Genomic DNA, 22081 nt, shown 5'->3' with positions numbered 1-22081 from the left:
TGTTTTATAGCACAGCCTTGTCTCTTATTAAAAAAAAAACAAACCTAAAACTTTGAGGATGAGATTCAATGACGTATTTTTTAAAGCCTTCTTAGGCAACCAAATATTTAAATATATTTACTTTGTTCCCATCTTCAGTCCCTCAAAGGGTACAGACACTGCATACTGTATACTCTGTGGGGTTTTTTTTTTTTCAATCTTGTAAAGACAGGATATCTCTACCGTGCAGCTGAATAAGGCCTTTGATGTCATGCAAATATTACTTCTGGACTAAACACATACAATACTGAAATTATTAAACATACAAACTTAGAGCTTTCAGTGCATTTGCCATTTTTATTTTGCTATGCAGAAACATACATTCACCATGGGCTGTGATGCAGGTGATCGTGTAATGGAGAATCTCTCTTTTCGAAGGCTATTTATAACTAACACTAAATAGTTTTAATTACAGTGGAAATTCTGTACAGTTTAAGGCTTGGCTCTGAACTAGAATGTAAATATGGACCAAATTTGAAAATAAAACACTTTCTTTTCAAGTAAAAGAAGAAAAATCAATTAAAAAATACACGGAAAAAGAAACTAAGAAAACAAAGCCACAGGAAGCCCAGCAGTTTCTCCTGAAGTGAAATTTCATAATATTGTAAACTAACAAAAATACAGGTTTTCTTCCCAAAATAATGACAATTTAAGCTCTCTGGATTGAACACAGACCAAAGCAAACAACAAGGAAGAAATCGCATTAATATGCTAAAATCAGTACTATCTTATAACAAATTAAATGAGATACACAAAGCAAGATTGGAAGCGTTAAATATTTCCAGAGGGTCAGAGAGTCATTACTGTTTATGGGTGAGAGTAATAAAACCAGATGAAACAAGTACAAGTTGTTTACTGAATAAACTTGGTTATTGGCACATCTAATCTGGGGAAAATCTGACACACCGGACGGACCTAGACAGCTTCTAGCATTTGAGGGTAATCTTCATTTATTGTAAATAAAAGGTTACCTAAGAAATTGCAATTTTGTTTAGACTTTAATAATAATAATAAACTATGAAAGGCATGAATTGTTTATGTGTTACATGAGACCACGGTTTATATTGTTGGTTATGAACGTGCAGGTATAGCTGAAAACTGAGACATTTTGTGAAAATTAAAAATGCTGCTCTTTTGTAATTTTATCGTTGCTTCATGCATTATCGGTTTAGTGATGCTGAATCAGATTGCTTTATTATGGGAAGATCTCTCTGCCAGTGTCTTTATTAACGGTCAAGGTCAATTCTTCTGGACTGAAATTTTCCACGGACAGATACAAGTCAGTTGGGTTAGAAGAGGGAACTCCATATAGGCTCTGGTTTTCCTAACGGTTTGCATGACTGCATTCATGTGCAAGCTAAGTTATTCCTGCAAAAAAGAGATTTGATTAGTTACTCATTTGAAAACAACTGAAAGATTTTCTCAGATCAAGGACACAAAAAAAGTATCCTGGAAGTTAGAATGCTCGTTTGGACAAGATGCCATGACATTCCAGCGTTAAGTCACTGCCAATTACATGCTTTCTCTTAAGTAATTACAACAACGCCCAAGTGGCTGAAGCTCACGGAAGAAATCTTTTTTATTTTTTTTGCTATCTTCCAAAATATATTATTCATTTGAGTAAAATGAGTATTTTTTATATTTCTCTTTTAAGAGATGCCACTCATCAATTTGTTTCTTAAACCGATGTTAGAAAACTTACTAATATATTAAATCTCTTAAACATTTTATCACATCACCAAGTTGTGCAAGTCGCTCGACTGCTGCATTCAGCATTCAAAGCCCTCTCAGAAACGCTCATGGCCCCATGAGATCTTGCATGGCAGGTGAGTATGCATGACAAGTCTGTGCTCACATAGATGATATAGTCTGCTCATGATGCTGGCCAAACAGTCACTGGAAAGGCATGTGCTTTCTACAGGACCACAAGACTGCATTTTTTTGCCTCCTCCTGAGACAGTGCTACACTAGGGAGAAAAATCATCCCAAAGAATACACGAAATATAAGACATCCAAAAAGAAAGTGAGTGCTCAGCTTTCAAATTAAAACACAAAAGTAAAGACAAAAGCATAAACAGGCTACAATCAAACACAGTTGAAGAGAAAGCTTACGACGGGATAACATTGCCATCAGAAGGAGAAAGGGGTATATATTATTTCCCTAGTATTTGGAACACACAAATTGAGCCTCTCAGAGCAAAACTGCCTTAGTTCCGATTAGGCCACATGGCAAGTAAAATCAAATTTGACATTACAAATTTGGATAACAAAAGAGTGCAGGCCATGGAATAAAAGGGAACACCAGGAAGACCACACAAGCATAGACTCTGCTCTTCCTTTATCCTCTAACTGGCAGTGTATGCAAAAACTCCACAAGAATGGAAGCTCCAAATGTGAGACAAACCCATAAACCAATTCTCCATCCTCTTGGTAACCAGCCCAACAAATGCCAGTGAGAGAACAGAGGAAAGGAGGGATCAGGTGAAGGATGAGAGGGAAGTGCCCCATGCCTCATGCCAGCCTAGGCAAGCCTAGAGAATCGGCGTCACCTCTTACCTCTGTTCAATCCTCTCCATCTTCTGGTGTGATCTCTGTCTCTTTATGGACCACTACTTTGGTCACTGACATGTCAGGGTGCTGCTCTTTGGCCTCTTTAATTGCCTGAGCCAGCGCCTATCCCCGGGAAATCACAGAAGGGCAGAAACAAAAAGGAGGTGGAACATGCATGATCAGTGGTGAGGTGGAGACTTATGAGCTAGATCTATATCCACAATTTACAAATGAGGTACAATGATTACAAAAGGAATCATAAATCATATATTGGAAAGTTAATTCGGAATTTTCTTCGGAATACATGCTGGACTAGAGGAATAGCATTGAAACTGTAGGACAAACAGGTTTTTCTTTGTTTCTCTGCCAGGGTAGTTACCGTCTCACACATACTACCTGGTCATGGTCAATGTCTGCATCCCCCGTGATGACTATTCGCTTCTCAATTCTTGTCTCTGAAATGCCCCCTTTCACAGTCTGCAAGACACGTAGAGAAGCTTTATGAATTTACTCACTGGGAGAAACCATCATGGTTCAGTAGGGGGAAATGGCAGAAGATGCTGACATCATTCACTCTTCGAGAATTGAAATTAGAGTTCTATGGCACTTATTTAACATTTTTAATTCCAGAGGTGAGGACAGAATGGAGGCCCTTGGGTCTGGATGGCCCGTGTTTCTGGAACACTACCACATGCCAAGCACTGGAGTAAGCATTAAGCTTAGGATATCAGAATGTATATTCCTAAAGGGGAACTCACACATGAGGACAAGTGCATCATAAATCCAGGGGTTGTAAAAGCTCCCCTTGCAGCTATCCAGGCATCCTGAGTGTCAAGCCACCTTGTGCTTGTGCAGCCCAACCTGTGAGGAGTTCTGAACAAGCACCTTCCTCCAGCTCGCTCTCAAGGAATCCTCTTCTCGGTTCTCACTCCACTTACTTTGGTGATGTGCGTAGTGGTGGTGGTACTGGTGGTTTCAGATGTGATCGTCTGTGCACTCATCAGCACGCCTGGCTCCAGATCTGTGCCTGGATCGACCTAAAGCAGCAGAGGCATAGACTCCTCATCCAGGTGCTCACATCTGCTCTTCAGAAGTTGGCTACGTTATTTAAGGCATTACAAAAATTTCACTATCTCCTATTATGCAATCATTATGCTCTTCAGAGTCTGAGAGCTGCTCCCAAGAATAAGTACTAAGTGCAACCACAGATAACTGTCATTAAAAAAACTAAGGTTTCAGAAATGTGAGTGGCGGATGGGTGAGTGAATATTTTTCTTTCTCTGTGGCTAGGGAAACAGGTTTCTGAGCCTTTTTCTACACTTCAAGACACACAAAGACTTGGTTAAGTCATCTGCTGCTCCCTGATCACTAATAAAATGAGCATTATTGCATCACTTTTAATAGAAATGGTCTGGCCGCTGGATCCTCTAAGTCTCATGAATTAAATATCGTGCAGTTCTATGTAAACACACTAGGCCATAGAGGGGTGAAATAAGCAGCCAGGGCTCTGGTCTTCACAGAATATCTCACCTGTGATGATTCATATGTGATGGTTTTGGTTTCGGTGTGAACTACTGGCACTTCCTTGGTGGAAATTTCTAGCTTTACTCCTCCCGGTGAAACACTGCCAAAACTGATGGTTTCCGTCTTCACCGTTGAGGACTGTGCCAAAGGGGAGTAAGCAGAGTGGCTGTTATAGTTTGCATGAACACATTGTTTTCTTCCTTTTCCTCTCTTGGTGGTTACAAGCACAGGTTAGTATGCTATAAATGTTTATGTAGAGAGTAAGCTGGGGAATGAGGCATACAACATGCACATGTCAAACAGTCTCCTGGACTCTCATAGCATTTTTATATGAAATGCTCCAAGTAAAGCAAAACATTTTGAAGGCAATAAAAAAAAGTTTTCTATTTAATAACTTCTTAGAAAGAAGAAACTAATAATGAGACATTAACTCCCCAAATACTTTAGGAATCTCAATAAAAGAGGATAAAGAATAAAGTTCTGGCATTTAGGACCCGGGCAAACATGGTTTTGGTGCTTCTGGAAAAGTGCACTGATAAGAAATAAATGTATCACATTTTCTAATATCTTGGCCAACTTTGCATTTCCCAATTTTACTGCCAATTATAATAATTTCAGTGAGAGTAGAAACCATTTCCTGGTGCCATATTATTAATAATTAAGAGATATGTTTGCATGTGACCCCGACGCTGGAAATCAGTGTGGAGACTCCTACTAGGTATGAGAGAAGGAAATGAGAGGAGAAACACACTATACATGGGAGAGGCAGAAAATTAAACTTAGCTCCACCTTTATGCTGATCTAAATTTCCAGGCATCCTATATCAGTTTTATTTTAGTGATAAAAGTAACATTAACTACTAGTTACCTCAAAATGAGGTTTTTGTTCCAAAGTTTCTGAAATGTAGATGGCTGCACTCTGCTCCTCTTGTCCCTCACGGGAAGCAGCGGCTGTCTCTTCCTGTTCCAGGACAGCTTTAGCGACCTCCTCCCCTCCTTCCTCTTTAGCCCCCTCCGTCAAGGCAGAGCCCTCTTTCCCTTTAATGCCTGTGAATGCGGGCTGTGCTGCAGCATCCCCGCTGTCTCCCGCCGAGTAAGAAGCATCCCCACTTGTGTGCACCACACGCCGCTCCTCCACCAACACGGTCTCCTGCACCACCTTCTCAGCGCTAAGCGGCAGGTGGTGCACAGTGGGTTCCGTCTCTATTCCACTGGACTCCGTCTTGGTTTCCATTTTCTGCATGGGAAGAGATTGTGGCATCAGTGTGACCATCCATAAACCAAAGGTCAGAAAATAACTAAAGCCGCCACTCGCCAGGATGTCTAAAGCCAGCATCAAGTGCTTATAACCAGAAACACTGACGAAAAATACAAATTAGCTTTCATTTCTCCCACTGAAATCTCTGATGCCTGCCCCTGCCCCTGGTGCATGCACTTGAACCTGCGCTGCTGCTTCAGGACATCTGCAAAACAAACGGAAGGCAGGATAAAGGGCAATTAACAAAACAAAAACCAAAGCATTGCAGCGCATTCACGTTGGTTTTGGTTGCTTTCTTAGACTCAACTGGTGAGACATAATGCTTTTAGATACTTAATTCTATTAAAATTTCTCAATATGATTGCCTTTCGAATACTGAAGTACACTCTTGAGATGCAACTAAAGGCATGTGACAGATATGCCAAGCAGACACAAAGGACAATAAGTGAAGACACCTTTGAGATGCTGAAGGCAAAGCCAGCTGGATGCAACCACACACTCACGGCCAAAAAAGGGTAAGGAAAGGCACATGGGCACATTCAGAAACACTAAGGACGAAAACAAATGGCCACCTGAACCCAGCTTTGAGAAGCAGAAGTAACCCCTCCTATGAATTCTGTTGGTTTTCGCGCAGACTCTAATAAACTGAAGATTTCAGAGCCATCCATGAGCTTTTCCCCAGAAGACTGCTTAGTCTGAGTGAACAAAGAGAGGCAGAGTCAAGCACAAAAGAGAGACACAAACTCAGGCACATAAACATTCACAGCTTGTTAGACAAAATCGTAGGCAGAGGAGACAGGGAGGAGGAAGAACGAAGGAATCTCAGAGTTTGGAAACAGAAAAGAATGGGAAATAAAACAGAAAACCAGGTGCTCTTGTTTGGTAAAGCAGAGACGGTTATTAGGATAAGGGTGGCGCCGATTTAAGCAGATATATATATATTTTTCCCCTTCATTGCAAGCCACAGCAGCACTATCACATCTTGGGAAGAGGGAGCTGGAAATAAAATGGAAAGTGTTTTAATGCTGACTTTGCACTGCGGTATTGATTTAACCGTGAAAAAAAATTAAAAAGCTGGGTTGGCTGCTCTCAACGTAAAGCCAAGCAGCAAGAGAAACGGAAAGGTTTGGGGTGGAAGGGGACTGCCTCAAAAACTGTCATGCTGGAATTGCAAACTGTGGCCCCAATGAGCGACACTGGTTACCACTACTTGGGAGGCGGACGACTCAGTAACGTAATGGGCAGTAGCAACGGTAAAGGCTGGTTCCTGGGAATATCTCCATTCGGACAGGCTCTTCCTTCGGGGACCAAAGAGGCCCACTTTTAAGACCTCACTCTCGGGCACTTGCTCTGTTTTGCTGAAGCGTCTGCCTTCCAGGCCAGGGAGGACGGCCACATCCTTCTCCAGCTGTGGAGGCTTCTTGAGGTCATCTTCTTCAGGACTCTGCCCACGAGACTCAGCCTCCTTGATGGGGGCCAGGGATTCGGACAATTTCCGCTTTGTCGTCTGGACCTCTGGTCCTCTCTTGGATTTCTCATCAGCGAGGGTTTCCAGGACCTCATACTCTGCCAGGCCGGGAATGATCTTCATGGACTCTGGCATTTCTTTCTCCATTTTCTGAAGTGCTTCCGTAGTGGAGGGCTGCTCCACTTTCTCGCCCTCTTTAGCTTTCCCAGTCATAGTAACAATTCTCCCAGAGACAGTGTCATAGGATTTTCCTAGAGTGTATATTTTCTGTTTGCTGTCTTCTTTCAGTTGCATTTCTCGAGCCAAGTCTTCGAAGCTTTGCATTTTAATAGTGCCAGATTTTAACATGTCAGCTGGGAGGTCACCAGTTTTACTGCTCACGGTCACCACCTTGTAAGTCACAATCTTTTTCAAATCACCATCAACTACCTCAGTTGGTATTTTGTCTACAATAACCCAATCCTCTGTGCCCTATATTTGAAATATAAAAGCTAAATTAGAAATTCTGATGGTATCTCATTTCTAAAATAAGAATCCTTTAAGAAAATCAGGGCAACTGCTACATGCAGGTCTGTGATGGGACCATACAGTGCTCATGTTATTATCTAATAATTATGGCTGCAATCTCTTCTCCTCTGAAATGATAAATTATAAACTTCAGCTCAGAATACATTCGGTAGGTAGAGTTGCAACTTCTTTAAACTGGAACATACTTTGCCGTAAATTTTTTGAAGAACAGATTTGCTCTTATGATGAATTTTGGATCATTTTATATTTCAAGATTAACATTATTGATGTTGTTCTATAAGTTACTTAGCTTTACATGTGTGGGGATAAAAGTTTTCCTCGTTAAATATAATCTATACTTCATATACTGTTATCACAGAGAACTTCCTAACATTCTACAAATTTATGTAAATATTTTCCGTATTTTATTTCTTTATACAGGGAAATGAATCCATAACAGCACTTATTATTCAATAAATATTGAGTGTGACTGTGTTCAAGGCATTGTAATGAAATATTTCCCACAAATAGGACACTATTAGAGCCTCTTATAGTGATCTGTACAGTGTTCGAGTCTTACATTTTTTTTTAAGAGATGGGGTCTCCTTATGTTGCCCAGGTCGGCCTCGAACCCCTGGGCTCAAGTGATCCTCCCATCTCAGCCTCCCCAGGAGCTGGGACTACAGGCACATGCCATTGTGCCCGCTCCAATCTTATTTACAACTGAAGTTCACTGTCTCAGGAGTTTCTCTCTCACTTTCTTTAGTGTTAGTTCCAATAAGGCAAAAGAAATGAAAGCTAAGAAACTTTTGTATTCAGGGAGGCATAACACAATATGACCAGATAGATTAATAGCTTCACAGATTACAGAGGGAAGAGATATCAAACCAGGAGCAGGTGAGTGCCCTGGTTTACATTTTAAACTAGAATGTTTTCTAGAAACTTTTCTGTTTATTACAGCCTGAAAACTTAAATCTAGAAATACGTGTGCCTTTAAAAATACCACTACAGATTGATCTACATGTTGTTGCTAGATTAAATGAAATGAATTGAAAGAATAACCTCTAGGGTTGATGGGACAGTTTTCTGGAAAATTATTTGACGAGAAGTAACCACAGAGTCAGCAGAGTCTCCTTCCTGCATTTTCTTTATCACACTTGGCTAGTGGGGAAACCAATAAGAATTCAGAACTTTCAAAATCAATCGACATCATCTAAATTAGCACGACTCTACAGGTAAAAACAGGCAGTAAAACAACATTTCAGCAAGATTATTATCAGAAAGTAAGTCAATGACAACATACAGAGAAAAATCAGCTTGGATTAGAAGCCATAAAGAAATGATGCATAACTGATAACTAAAATATTAAGAAAATTCAATTTTCCCTTCCCCAGAATCTAAATCAAAATTATGTACCTACCTTGGCTTTAAACAAGATAAATGTTAAAGGGAAAATAAAAACTAAGAGCATTTTAATGACACTGAAGTCTGAAGACCAATTTCTTCTGGAAAATCCTTTATGTTTGGTTTTTACCTGAGACTCAAGGAACGGAGCGCTTCCTTGCTGCAAAAATATAACTTTTTCAGAAATCTCTGTTTCTTCTTTGGTCTGTTTGAATAAAGGGGTTGGGTTGGAGAAGAAGAAGTAGACAGTTTCCAAAAGGGCAAGTTAGGAAGGGAGTTCTTTCATTGTATTATCTCTATCTATCATCTCATATATTCTAATATTCATTCATTTTCTTCCTGAAGGAGTAAATTATTGTTTATGCATTTGAAAAATGATCTGAAACTACCTCAAAATTTAGTTTTTTCCAAAGAGCTCAGATTTTCTGAAACTTTGGGGTTAACTTTGGTGTTTATATAACTCAAATGTTCTTCATTTCTACAAACACAGAGCATACAAGAACAATATAAAGGTATTTGTTCTTGGCATTTAAACCATGTTTATGTTGGTATCAAAAAGTGGGTATTTAAAATAAAACATTAAGAAATTTTTAAAAATTTAAAATTTCTATTTCTGACAAGTATCCAATTATTGTATTCCCCATTTAGGTGCTGCCTGTTACAGAGTAGTGAAATGCATACAATGTCACTGCATTAGCCACTAATTTAAATAAACCCAGTTATACTTAGATGGATTGATTTATTGTCCCACAAATAAAGAAAAAATATTCAATGGCTTTATTTGAACTTTTATAACATGGTTAATAATTTTTTAAAGTCAATTTCAAAATATCTTGCTGGAAAATTAAGTATATCAATTCATACTTTAACATAAAAAATTAAAAAATATTAAGTATTTCATGTTAGGAATTAGGTTTTTGCTTTTTAACTACTTTTTATTTTTTTCTCTAGTATTAAATAGGCACAATTCAGGTGACAATACATTAGCTACCAGGCCTAAGTTGAACCAAGCGTTCAACTTCACAGAGCAGGGACAGAAAGGATATTCTGGAAGATTAACTGAAAAATAACGATGGAAAGTTCAAAGTTTCTAGAAGAATGGAACTTTTAAAATACATCTTATCATTACAAACAATGTAATTTTATGAGAGCTATTTAAAATTTCTTTTTGTCTAAAAATCTACCAGTAACATAAAAAAAAAAAATCTACCAGTACTACATTTAATCATTTGTTTGCAAGAGATTGTAGGGGAACATCTGGAATATTCTGCAGGACCCACACTGACAGATTTTGATAGTATCATTCTCAAATGACTCTTTCTAATGAGAAACAAGCCATTTTCAGAGGAGGAAAAAAAAACCCAACAACAAAAATCTCTATCCCACTGCATTTTGGAGGACGGTATTGGAAAAGATAAAACGTACCATGTGGAATCATTAAATGTGGATTTTGTTTCTTTTCCTTTTTTTTCTTTTTTTTTTTTTTTGCTTTTAATCATAGCCTCTTTTGCAAACAGAAATGAGAAACAGGAAGGAAAGGTCAAAATTATAGGTACTTTTCAGAATAACAGTGCTAGGTCTCTAATTATAATCACTGAGCTAAATATTATTCCTAAGATAAAAGCTTCACAAAACCCCCAGTGAAACAGTGGTTTTCAGCATATCCTGGTGTCTGAAACCAACTAATTTAAAAAATGCCTCTGTCTTATAATTGAAAATATTAACAGTGTCTACATTCCAAACTGTGTATGTCCAATCACATAAACAGGTAACATAGGGAGATTTTAAAATGTAATTCTATATATGGTCAACCTCCCAATACAGTTAACCTAGTTAATAGAGAAGTGAAGAGGTACTGATAAAGAAAAGGTGATCTAAAAATTCACTTTTATCAGGGGTTAGGATATAGTCAGATATATAGCCCAACCATTTCATTTAGTTACTTAAACATTATAAGTTATTAATCTTAATATCATAATTGGAAAACAAGGCCCTATACTGGCACACAAAATTCATAATAGTGTCATTTCCTGTTGGGTGATGAAGGGTTTCTACAAATAAAATTTAGGGAACGGGTAAATTTGCAAATACAGAATTTGCAAATCATGGGAACTGACTATAGTAATCATCTAGCTCAAGGAATTACTGTACAGTGAACACGCCTGTAAAACTATCACTCATATGAAAGAGAGGACAATATCGGCGCAGAATACATACTAGCAGGTACTGCTTTTTTATTGTGATTTGGAAACTTTTGGTATTCAAGTAACCACTAAGGAATATAACTCTAACATGGACAAGGCTTAGATGCATCATGAAAGTCTGTCATGGGAAAGGTTTGTGGACAGAGGATGTACCTGGCACGCTGTACATACCACATGTCTACCCTTCCTATGTTTGGTGGGCCCTGTGTGTGGGTTTATTTCCCTATTTTCTAAAGCAAATGAGAATTAGATATTATTTGCTGCTTTGGGGCATCCTTGCTACTTGTCTGCTGTTAACTCAAATATCTGAAACTTGAAACAATCGGCAATCAAATTTCCATTTTATATAGGAAACAAACATAAAATTCTCAGAACATAACATCATTATTAGCTTGCTGTATATAATTCTAACTATAATTTTCTTCGAATTGTTCATAAATTGGTAGCATTTTATAGAAATAATTATTATAACAATTTAACTACTATAGATATAACAATATAAAGAAAAAAGATGGTAACATTAAAACTCAAGAAATCTTTAGTTTTTTTCTTCAAAGTACCATTTTGTCACTGAGACAAAAAAAAAAAAAAAAAAAAACAACAACTAAGCTTTGGGAAGTCGTAAGTTTGGGGTCACCAAATCTAAGTTTCTTTCTGATTCTGACACAAAATAACCACTACTTTATTAGAGATGTCAATTTTAAAAATTGAGTTAAATATTTCCATTTAGAAGTAACTGGATTTCTTTCTAAACTGGTTGACTACTGTTTAATTGAAGTAGGCTTTATTATAAAATAGAGTAATATCAAATTAGTAACTTACTTTAAAAAATATCCCCTCCAAAATAAAAATCGTTTGGTTATATATTTATAAACCAGTATGTTTTCTATGTGCATAACATACAAACAATTAAAAAGAGGATAAAATTATCTTTTGTGCTTTTCACACACAAAAATAACAGAAGCCATGGTTTTAATATAGAAATAGGCAATAATTTAGAGCAAAAGAACTTTCTGGTTTGTTCTGAAGGCTACCTACAGGGCCCTCAATTGGAGCATAAACTTGATGTCATTGATGACTATGAGGTCCTGGAGAAGAGTAGAAGAGAGGACAGGCCACTCTGCCTGGCCCTGCTGCCATGGGGAGCACAGCACCCTGACACCTAAAGAGATCCCTTTTACCCTGGGACTTGAAGCTTCTTTGAGATGCTTTTCAGGGCTCCTTTGATAAGCAGGGTTAATCAGCCCTGTTTCTAACAAGTTCTCTGTATCTAGTCAAGCTCTTTCTGCTATGTCTCCATTCACAGTGTGACGGAGCACTGAGGGACTGCAAAACAACCCTGCAGCCGCTGAAAGCAGTGAGTATGCCAGCCTTTGCTCTTCTCCAGTTTAAATAACCAAACTGCTTTGCCATTCTGCAGAGGGCATGTTTTTCTTCCTTAATTATTCTGAAAAAATCCTTTCCTGGCCTTCTCCAGTTTTTCTGCACTAACACAGAAAAAGCATTAATATCCAGGGAAAGTTCAGTATATTCAAAGCACTCCTTAAATTATTAACATCCTTGGGCTTATCAAATGTTAATTCTCTAACGTTTAGGGTATTATAAATGTAAAAAAAAACATATCTTACTAGTCTAATAGCCTGGACTTATGAAGTTCCCTTGTTTATCAGCACCACCCTTTAAATTCTCTAAGTTGTTCCCTAAACTTTCATTCAAAGTGGCGATCACTTAGCATTTAGTTTTGCTCTGTTTTGTTTCGTTTGGGGTGGCTATTTAGTTTGTGTTTTTGTAACTTAATCCAGTATCTGATATCTTTAGAGCCAGTAAATTATTTCCAAAAGAGGTAGTAGAAATAGGATAAGCCAAACTTAACCAATTACAATAAAATTCATGAGAGCATAACTGAATATTGTAAGGACTATTATATTTAAATCAATCAATGTGAAATTTGTCTCTTGAAACTCAGTAGTTTGAATGGAACTGAAGTGTAATGGTACAAGAATATGTTGGTAATCGTACTTTTCACTTATTCTGCATAAAAGGGTCCTTTTTAAGTCATTCAAATGGATATAGACCTATTTCTTATTAGCTAGGTTTGGGATTATCATGAACATACTGATAGTGAGTTCTTGATTACTTTTGATAAACAGCTTTCAAAGGTTTAGAACATGATCAACAATAAGTGTAATTGAATTCTTATTTTTTACTGCAAGGACTTAAGCACTGCATATAGACCACTGTTTAAAGAATTTTTCTCTCACCAAAGCCTAAGTTTTAATGTTCCATTCTGTGTCAGCTTCCTGAACAAATATTTCCCAATAAAGTGGTCTTATAGAAAAGGAGGTTAACCAATACAATGCTAAAAAAGATGCAGTTTTCAAAAACTTTTTTTGAAACAGAGATAAAGCAACATGATGTCTAACAGTAGACAGTCAAGTTAGCACTACAGTAATTTTTGGTTCCCACACAATGGGAGCCCTGAAGTAACACCAGCTGAATCCTCAGAGTCTTTGGTTGTACATTTAAAAAGAGCTTCCTTGGGAGGCTGAGGTGGTGGATCTTTTGAGGTCAGGAGTTTGAGATCAGCCTGACCAACATGTTGAAATCCCACTTCTATTAAAAATATAAAAAAATTAGCCAGGTGTGGTGGTGCATGCTTGTAGTCCCAGCTACCCAGGAGGCTGAGGCAGGAGGATCACTTAAACCCAGGAGGCGGAGGTCACGCCACTGCACTTCAGCATGGGCGACAGAGAGAAACTCCATCTCAAAAACAAACAAACAAACAAACAAAAAAACAAAAAAAAACTATGTCTCAAAAAAAAATCTCTTTAAATGTACAGCCAAAGAGTGTGAAATAACCTTACTTAAAAAAAAATTTCTGGCCACTACTTTCTCCATAAAACATCTACTAGGAACTGATTATAAATTTGGCCAGGTGCGATGGCTCACGCCTGTAATCCCAACACTTTGGGAGGCCAAGGTGGGTGGATCACTTAAGACCTGGAGTTTGGTCTTAAGTGGCAAAACTTAAGTGGTCTTAAGCCCAGCCAACATGGCAAAACCCCATCTCTATTAAAAATACAAAAATTAGCCCGGTGTGGTGAAGGGCATCTATAGTCCCAGCTACTTGGGAGGCTGAGGCAGGAGAATCACTTGAACCTGGGAGGCGGAGGCTACAGTGAGACAAGATCACCCCACTGCACTCCAGCCTGGGTGACACAGCAAGACGCTGTCTTAAAAACAAAAAACAAAAAACTTAATATAAATCAATTAAGATAATCAGTTATAAATAAAAATCAAATAAAACTCTTGTTATATCAATAAAAGCCTGGTGTAATATCTCAGAGTAAAATTGTCCTGAAATGCTATCAACTTCAGGTTACCATTTAGTCAAACAATCTCAATGGGCCTCAAGCAAAAGTAGAAAGCATATGCGGAAAAAGTGTCAATGCATGAAGAGAATACCCTGATTTCTCTCAGCTATAAATCTAGGTTTATGGTCAGAATCAGCTGATTTTTCACGATAGTCTCCCTGTGGCTTCCCGCCCTAAGAACTGTCTGATGCTATTACTCACTCCTCAGCCACTTTAACCATTTTATTTTGCAGTTTTCTTCTGGAGCACTGAGCATCTCAGCTCAGGTTAAACATAGGTAGGAAGAGAGATTTTCTACCCAGAAGACTGTCAAAAGAAATTCCACACCCTGTAGAGAAGGAAGGCGGGTAAACAGAATACAAGTCTGACCACAAGCCTAACTACTGACCTCTTCAGGGACAAGTGGTTCGATCATGGGGGCATCCTCCTGCCTGGCGGCCAGTCGCACGGGGGAGGTGGAAAGCCTCTTCTCCCATTCATTTGTTACGGCAGTGTCTGTTGAGGTTTCTAAGAAGGTTCTTTTCAGTTCGCTAATGTTGGTTTGATGTTTCATCAGGTCATCTTGAGTTTTTTCTAGCTCCTATATTCAGAACATAAAGTATCCAACAGTCAATGTTTTACATCTGTGTTCCTTTCAGCTCTTTTGTTTGCTTTTAAAGTAATGTCAATCTTATTAGTAGTCAAAATAAAACAAAATTTTGATCAAGGCTCATGGCACTACCACAAACACTCTGGTGAAAATGTGATTTTCCCATGGAAAGGAAACAGAAAAAAAAATCTAGTTCACACAAACATGAATACCAAAAGAATTTTAGAAGGCAAACTATAAAGAGTACAATTCACATGTATCCTGAGAGAATTAAAATAAATATACACACAGGAAAAGGGATCTATATCTAGGAGAGAATAACAAATCAGAAGCTGAGAAGTCATCCCCACTTATTAACAGATGAGCACACAGTTCATGCATCACAATATGAGCCCACAGGTATTACACTGAAAGAAAAACAACACACACAGACATGCACTGGTATATACCAATACCAACCTCTAACATAAGATTACTATGTTTGACATACACATTTTCACCCTTTATTCGTTTAATCAGACTATTCTGAAAAAAGTGGAGAAGAAAGGGAAAAGTAAGGGACACAGTCGTCAAGGGAACAAATGCCAACCTACACACTGCACCAACAACATGGTAACCAGCTACAGAGCATGCTGAAAGATCTGAACGCTGTAGACAAACAATGACTTATCACACACTGTTGTTTTGTTGTTGTTGCTGTTTGTTTTATTTTTAATTTTCTACCTGTGCCTTGAGCTCTGCATCTTCCTCCTGGTCCGACTGCCAGCATCAAGAAAGAGTGGGAAATAAAGTCTTACATGCAATTTACTCTAAGATTGAAGAACTATGGTCTACATAGACTTGCTAAATGTGGGCACGTGTATGCTCATGCATATGGATGCCACTTCTTTCTTATACACAAACCACAACATTCTCACACACAATTAGGAAGCTTAATAAGAATACAGGAATATAGGAGTGGAAGAATTCTTGCCTGGTGGGTCTTTGGCATTTTGACCAGCAGACACACGTGGTTGAGAAGGTGACAGCAAGGGTGTGGCAGGTTGTTATTGATGAACATTAGAAATAGTTCAGGAAGTGGGGGGAGCCAGATTAAAATTAAAATTTGTAAGAATAGCTATGATGACACAATAATGAGAGCTCACATGTAGTGTATGAATCCCGCCCTATGAGGTTAGTGATTATGATCCCCAATTTGTAGACCAGAGAACCCATGCTCAAAGAATATGAAGAATTTTGCACAGAGGTTCCCACATTTTAAAGTTTCTTGAGACCTTGATTTTTTTTTTTTTGAGACAGAGTCTCGCTTTGTTGCCCAGGCTGGAGTGCAATGGCGTGATCTCAGCTCACTGCAACCTCCACCTCCTGGGTTCAAGCAATTCTCCTGCCTCAGCCTCCCAGGTAGCTGGGATTACAGGCGCCTGCCACCATGCCTGGCTAATTTTTTGTATTTTTAGTAGAGACAGGGTTTCACCATGTTCACCAGGCTAGTCTTGAACTCCTGACCTCAAGTGATCTGCCCGCCTCAGCCTCCCAAAGTGCTGGGATTACAGGAGTGAGGCACCACGCCCAGCCAATTTTCTTGAATGTATATAGTTAAGAACAAATTTGGGAGGGGAGAAGACAAATATGGGGCAACTAAGAAAGTTTTTTTTTTTTTTTTTTTTTTTTTTAAAGAAATCAACTACTATCAACAACAGCATGATTTCTTTTAAAGGTTTTAGACAGGACAATTTTTGAGATTTGAAAAAATACAGTTATCCCAAAGCCACCTCATTCTCCTGATTTTTCTAATTTCAAGGAGTGGTCTAATCCCTGGACTGCTGTCTGAGTATCAGTAATTAGTAAGCAGGCCAAGCCACATGTGCATGTAGCAGCCGAAGCTGTGTCTCTCACTATGGCTCTTGGACTCAGGACTGGGGCTTTATGCCCTTGTGCTAGAAGAGGAGACCCAGAATGAAATTCTAGGTGAGAAAAGGATCACACCAAGTTAGGTGCCTTAAGAAAATCATTTAGTTTATCTAGGTCTCCCTCTTCTTATTTGCCAATGGGGACAAGACTGCTTACTCTTCATATTCTACACTGACCACTGTTGTGCTGGCCACCTATAGATGGGACAGAGTTTCATCAGTATCACGGGGCAAACAGGAAATTTAAACACAGTGCTAATGTGCTGGTGACACACCCATTCTTCAGTGCATAGGGGGTTCACAGCTCTTCATTTTATTTTTAAGCTTCAAAATCTACCTATGTTATAGGTACTCCCTTGCATGCTTTAAATGTTATATAACACATTTTAAAACTACTGTAGAAGTTTAAGGTATTATTATTAAAATATTTTTCATTTATAGCACACATTAAGATTCCAATGAAATTTACTGGATGTACTACCCTGTGGCTACATGTAACTAACTCTTATAAAATCAAGGTGTAGCTTTGTTATAGTTGGCAAAGAAAATTACCAACTTGTAATAGATTTATATACGATTGCTTAAAAGAATCTGCATAATAGTTTTAACAATATCATCTTTAATGTTAAAAACTTATGATTTTCAAGCTTTGGATTGAACTCTGGCATTTCTAAAGGAAGAAACCTAATAAAACGCCATCGCGAAAGATGTTTTCTGAAGATATTTTCAATTAAGTGATATACAGATACCACTTACAACATTTTTAGTTTTTTCTAAATACCCAACTAGAAAATATTATTATAATAGGATGATGCAAAAAAAATATAAACAACCTAAAATAAACATTATTACAAAGTAAAAACTAAATTCTGCTAGTAAAAAGTAGCCGAATTAACAACAATAAATGTCTTGACTTCCATTAGTACAGATATTATTTTTAAAGATATTTTAACTACTTAACGGTAGAGAAGATTTGAAAAACAATATAAGCCACACACACACATTTAATGTGTTTCTTTAACCCTAAAGAAAAAAGGAGAAATAACAGTATATCTTCTATCACTGTTTAATGTGATTACATTTTTTAAAAATAAAGTACTAACAGTAATTTAAAAATTCATTTCTTATGAGTGACCGAGGCCATAGTCAAAGGCTACAAAAATGACTAAGGTAAGTCTTATTTTAACAATAATTATTTCACCATTGGGGAATTAAAAATATGTCTGTATCAAGCCAAAATACTAGTTAATTGTGACCTTCTTCCCATTCATTTTATTATACATCTGTAGCCTCTCATTTGAGATAGAATTTTTTTCTAAAAAAAAAAAAATGTATTATCAGTCTAGGCAAGTGGTTCTCAAAATATGTCCTAAGATGTGCAGAGTCAATATCGCCTGGGAACTTGTTAGAAATATAAATCCTCAAGTCCACCCCCAGCTCTTCTGAATGAGAAACATGAGGCTGGAATCCTCCAGGTAATTCTGATGTAGGCCAGAGTTTAAGAACCACTGGTCTAGACAACAAAATACATATTTAACTCCAACTGTTAAAGTTAGAACTGATCTCCATTACAGCAGCTCATATGTGGAGTTCTTAAACAAAGAGCCACCCTACAAGGCATTTTTGGTATGCCACTACCAGCCACTCTCAGCCACAATACCAACCTCCGTGGCGGTGGTCTCCCCGTCGGCTGCGGTGTCCGTGCGCTCACTGTCAGTCTGTTGACCACAGAAGTGATCAGGTTCCAGGAGGAAGGCAGGGACAGAAAGTAAACCATCTGGTCAAACACGCTCTGGCACAGGTCAGACAGGTCATTTTCTTTCTCTGTGATTTCTCTGTGTCATACTACCTTCTCACAAGAACACAAGTTCAAGCAAAGCAACAGAAGGGCCAGAGCTAGGTGTCATCAACAGAGCCAACTCATAGGAATACCTGAGGCACACTCAGCCTGCAGGAGCTGAGGAGCCACACTGACCTGTCTGGTTCTATGTCTCAGGGAAACCAATTTGTCATCCCCACACCCCTCCTCCAACTTTTAACTAAAAACCTCAAGCAACATCTCCTTAAAATGTTTAATGCAAATAAAATTGATGTTTATATATATTTTATTCTAGTAATATTTCATATTTGAAAGGTAAATGAAAATGTCAATTTACAGAAAAAGCTACTGTAACAGTCACTGGACTTTCAGCCTCTCATTTATACCATTATGATAATTTATATCCATCTAAGGCCATCAGGCTGTCTGCATTACCTGTCAATTATAAAAGGCACATGCCAGTGACTCACAGGCATATATTTTTTATGGGAAAAACATAACTCGATTTTCAAGTAGCGTTGCTAACTAGATATTTTTTAAGACTAAATGTTATATTTATTTTGCCCCACCCTCCAATATAAAGAAGTATATTAAAGTATGTATTTAAACATCTTGCTCTAAAAATACCATTCAAATGAAGCAAATAATAAGAAGAATTGTTAAAACAATAGACAGAGAAAGAGAAAGAGAGAAACATCTACTTAGAAACAAATAAAACAAAGCACAGCATTTGACAGAGCCTAGGTTTTGAGGAGAATGAGAACAGTAATTTCAGGACTGGTTTTTAATCTGTTTCACAGGGATTTATGACTTAAAAACTGTTTTCTCTCGAGTAGAGTAGAGCTGTGGACATCTAAATGCCCTAATATTAACTGACTTTCCCTCCACAGATATCAACTAATCATTAATAAAGTTCCCTTGATCAAATATTTGTGATTAATATTTTGAAAACAAAAATGAAAATGGGAGGGGAGTCTATGATGGTGAATCTGGTTCTTAAAATAACCTCCCACTACAAAGAACAAGAAATGTCAGGAAGGGGCAACTGGGACAGTGTTGTTTCCACTGACAAAACTAAACTCTGGTTATGCTGATTTCTTGGCACTAGCCACATGTTTCATGTTACATACTCCTAAAAGAAAGGGAGGCTGAACACATGCTCAGCACATGTACCTGAGGACACCATTCTGGCACCCTTGCTACCAAGTCTAAGTGGAAAATAATTTTCTGTAGGTTGGTAGGGAAAGCGTGTTGACCCATTTTCATGACCTGACCGGCTTGGTTAACAACTGGGGGCAGGAGGTGGCTGTTAATTTTCATATAAAGGTGATTGTTGCTATGGGATTAGTATGGCTGTACCGAGTGACAGCCCTGGGAAAGGCCAGTTTGAATTAGTAAGAGAGACCGGTTATTTGTTCAGGTGTACAGAATAACTCAAAGATCTTAGGCTTTCAAGAATAAATAAGAATGACTTGCACTTAGTGTTTTATTTTTTTAGACAGGGTCTCACTCTGTCACCCCGGCTGGAGCATAGTAGCACAATCTTGGCTCACTGCAACCTCCGCCTACTGGGTTCAAGTGATTCTCACACCTCAGCCTCCCTAGTGGGACTAGGGAGGACTCCCTGTAGTCCTAGCTGGGACTATAGGTGCATGCCACCATGCCTGGCTAATTTTTGTACTTTTAGTAGAGGCAGGGTTTCACCATGTTGGCCAGGCTGGTCTCAAACTCCTGACCTCAAGTGATCCACCTGCCTCAGCCCCCCAAAGTATTGGGATTACAGGGGTAAGCCACTGCGCGCCCAGCTCGAATGACTTGCATTTAGTGTTCTAATTAGTTGTGTCAAACACTTCTAAAATTTTTGAAAGTGCTTCTCCTCCTATTTAGCTTATTTCCCTTGTGGTTTTAAAATTTACTTCAGTAACTTGCAAGCATTTTAGCATTAGGGGACAGTGGTCGTTAAGAGGGAAAGGTTTAATGTCAGATGAACATGAGCTCAAATCCTTTCTGTTCAAACCTGTGGCACATTGGGTACTTTTCATATTTTAATCTCAGTTTCCTTCTCATAAAATGGAGAAAATAACAGCCCTAACTGTATTGGGTAATGGATACTAAGTGCTCTATATAATGCCTGACACACTCAGAGCTAAAAAAAAATTGCCTATAACAATTATATTATATAATTATTCCTATTTTTCTCAGCCATACACAAATAGCATAGTCCACATATAAAATTTCTTGAATTCCTACTTAGCATTTAGTCAGTCAGTCAGTAGTATAGTGCCTGATCAACAGTCAATAAATGAATAAGGCTGAATAAAACAGTTTTTATAGCAACTGGTATTTCTATAATGTATGATGACTACATAAAACTGCAAATATATAACATATCATAAACTATCATATGATACTGTTTATGTAATTTAAAATGTTATAAATCAGTTAATATTTCTTCCTCTTTATTTGAACTTATCTCTATTTTTCTTTGTATTATCAAAAAATTACTCAGAAATACACATGTAATTGCATTTTATGGTTTGGGGAGGTAAGTTCATCTCATGTTTCTTGATACGATATTTTGATATCCTGCCCCTTATTTGACCATTCTGAAAGTACAAAAGAAAAAACATGACTGGTCAACAGCTTTATAATGTGAAATGTTGAAGCCTTTTTATACTGGATTTCACTCTTAGAAAGGCTGGAAATAAGCCACCATAACATGTTAAAAATGTAAGCAATGATGATACAATATTTAAAAAGAATTAATTAGTAGTGACTTGGCAAAACGAAAGTGACAAGGCTGAATTGTAGGTTAAGAAGTCACTCAGTGTAGCTGCCACAGTGCTTGAGGCCTAGAGATTAAATCAGGCCATGCAAGCAAATGGCAATTTAAATAAAACAGACCAGAATGACCTCAATATGAGTTCTCTAGCTCAGCCTGAACTAGAATGCACAGCTCTTAACACTTCAAGAGACAACACTGAACAGATGGCTAGTTACAGAGTCTGATGGCAGGAAAGCTATCATATAGGCTGACTAGGGCTGCGGAGAAGGGTGATGAAGACTCCAGTGGTCAGTGCTAATTCATGGTTTTGGAGGTTTGCAATAACAAGGACAGTTATGACTGGGAAGCTCCAATCACACGTTCGCTAGCTTGTAACAATTAACTGCTGTGATTTGTTTTGCCAATGTAATGCAGACATGCCCAAGTTTAACATTAATTCTCATGCACTGATTACAACAAGATGTATACCCTGGATTAGGCACAAGATCTGTGTGGTTTGCTATATAAAAGTTGAAATATTTATTTTGAATTTAGAAAAGCATAAAACAGCAATCTTTTTTGCCTTATGTTAGCTTGATGACTAACTCGACTGTTAAAGGAAAAATATATCTCCATGTTAGAAATCAGCTAATAAATAATAACATTGTCTTT

The 22081-nt window shown here is 37.9% G+C and overlaps 1 protein-coding gene across 42 annotated transcripts in view; it reads right to left on the bottom strand.

The window, feature by feature from the left end:
* Positions 1 to 316: 316 nt before the first annotated feature.
* Positions 317 to 22081, bottom strand: part of EPB41L3 (erythrocyte membrane protein band 4.1 like 3) — a 237705-nt gene continuing 215940 nt past the window's right edge. For 6 of the 42 annotated variants that reach the window (XM_055368471.2, XM_055368462.1, XM_055368463.2 and 3 more), the window contains 12 exons: positions 18491 to 18544; positions 15376 to 15441; positions 14716 to 14907; positions 8880 to 8954; positions 8408 to 8506; positions 5943 to 6065; positions 4981 to 5349; positions 4120 to 4251; positions 3528 to 3626; positions 2986 to 3066; positions 2596 to 2712; positions 317 to 1407 (listed from right to left, as the gene is read on the bottom strand). In XM_055368471.2, coding sequence (XP_055224446.1) covers positions 2602 to 2712; positions 2986 to 3066; positions 3528 to 3626; positions 4120 to 4251; positions 4981 to 5349; positions 5943 to 6065; positions 8408 to 8506; positions 8880 to 8954; positions 14716 to 14907; positions 15376 to 15441; positions 18491 to 18544 — 1401 coding nt within the window. In that variant the 3' untranslated portion in view covers positions 317 to 1407; positions 2596 to 2601. The other 36 variants (XM_055368465.1, XM_019014104.3, XM_004059160.4 and 33 more) reach the window with 21 other exon arrangements.

This window comes from Gorilla gorilla, chromosome 17 (assembly GCF_029281585.2).
Source record: "Gorilla gorilla gorilla isolate KB3781 chromosome 17, NHGRI_mGorGor1-v2.1_pri, whole genome shotgun sequence".
NCBI lineage: Eukaryota > Metazoa > Chordata > Mammalia > Primates > Hominidae > Gorilla > Gorilla gorilla.
This window is presented reverse-complemented; position numbering and strand designations above follow the sequence as displayed.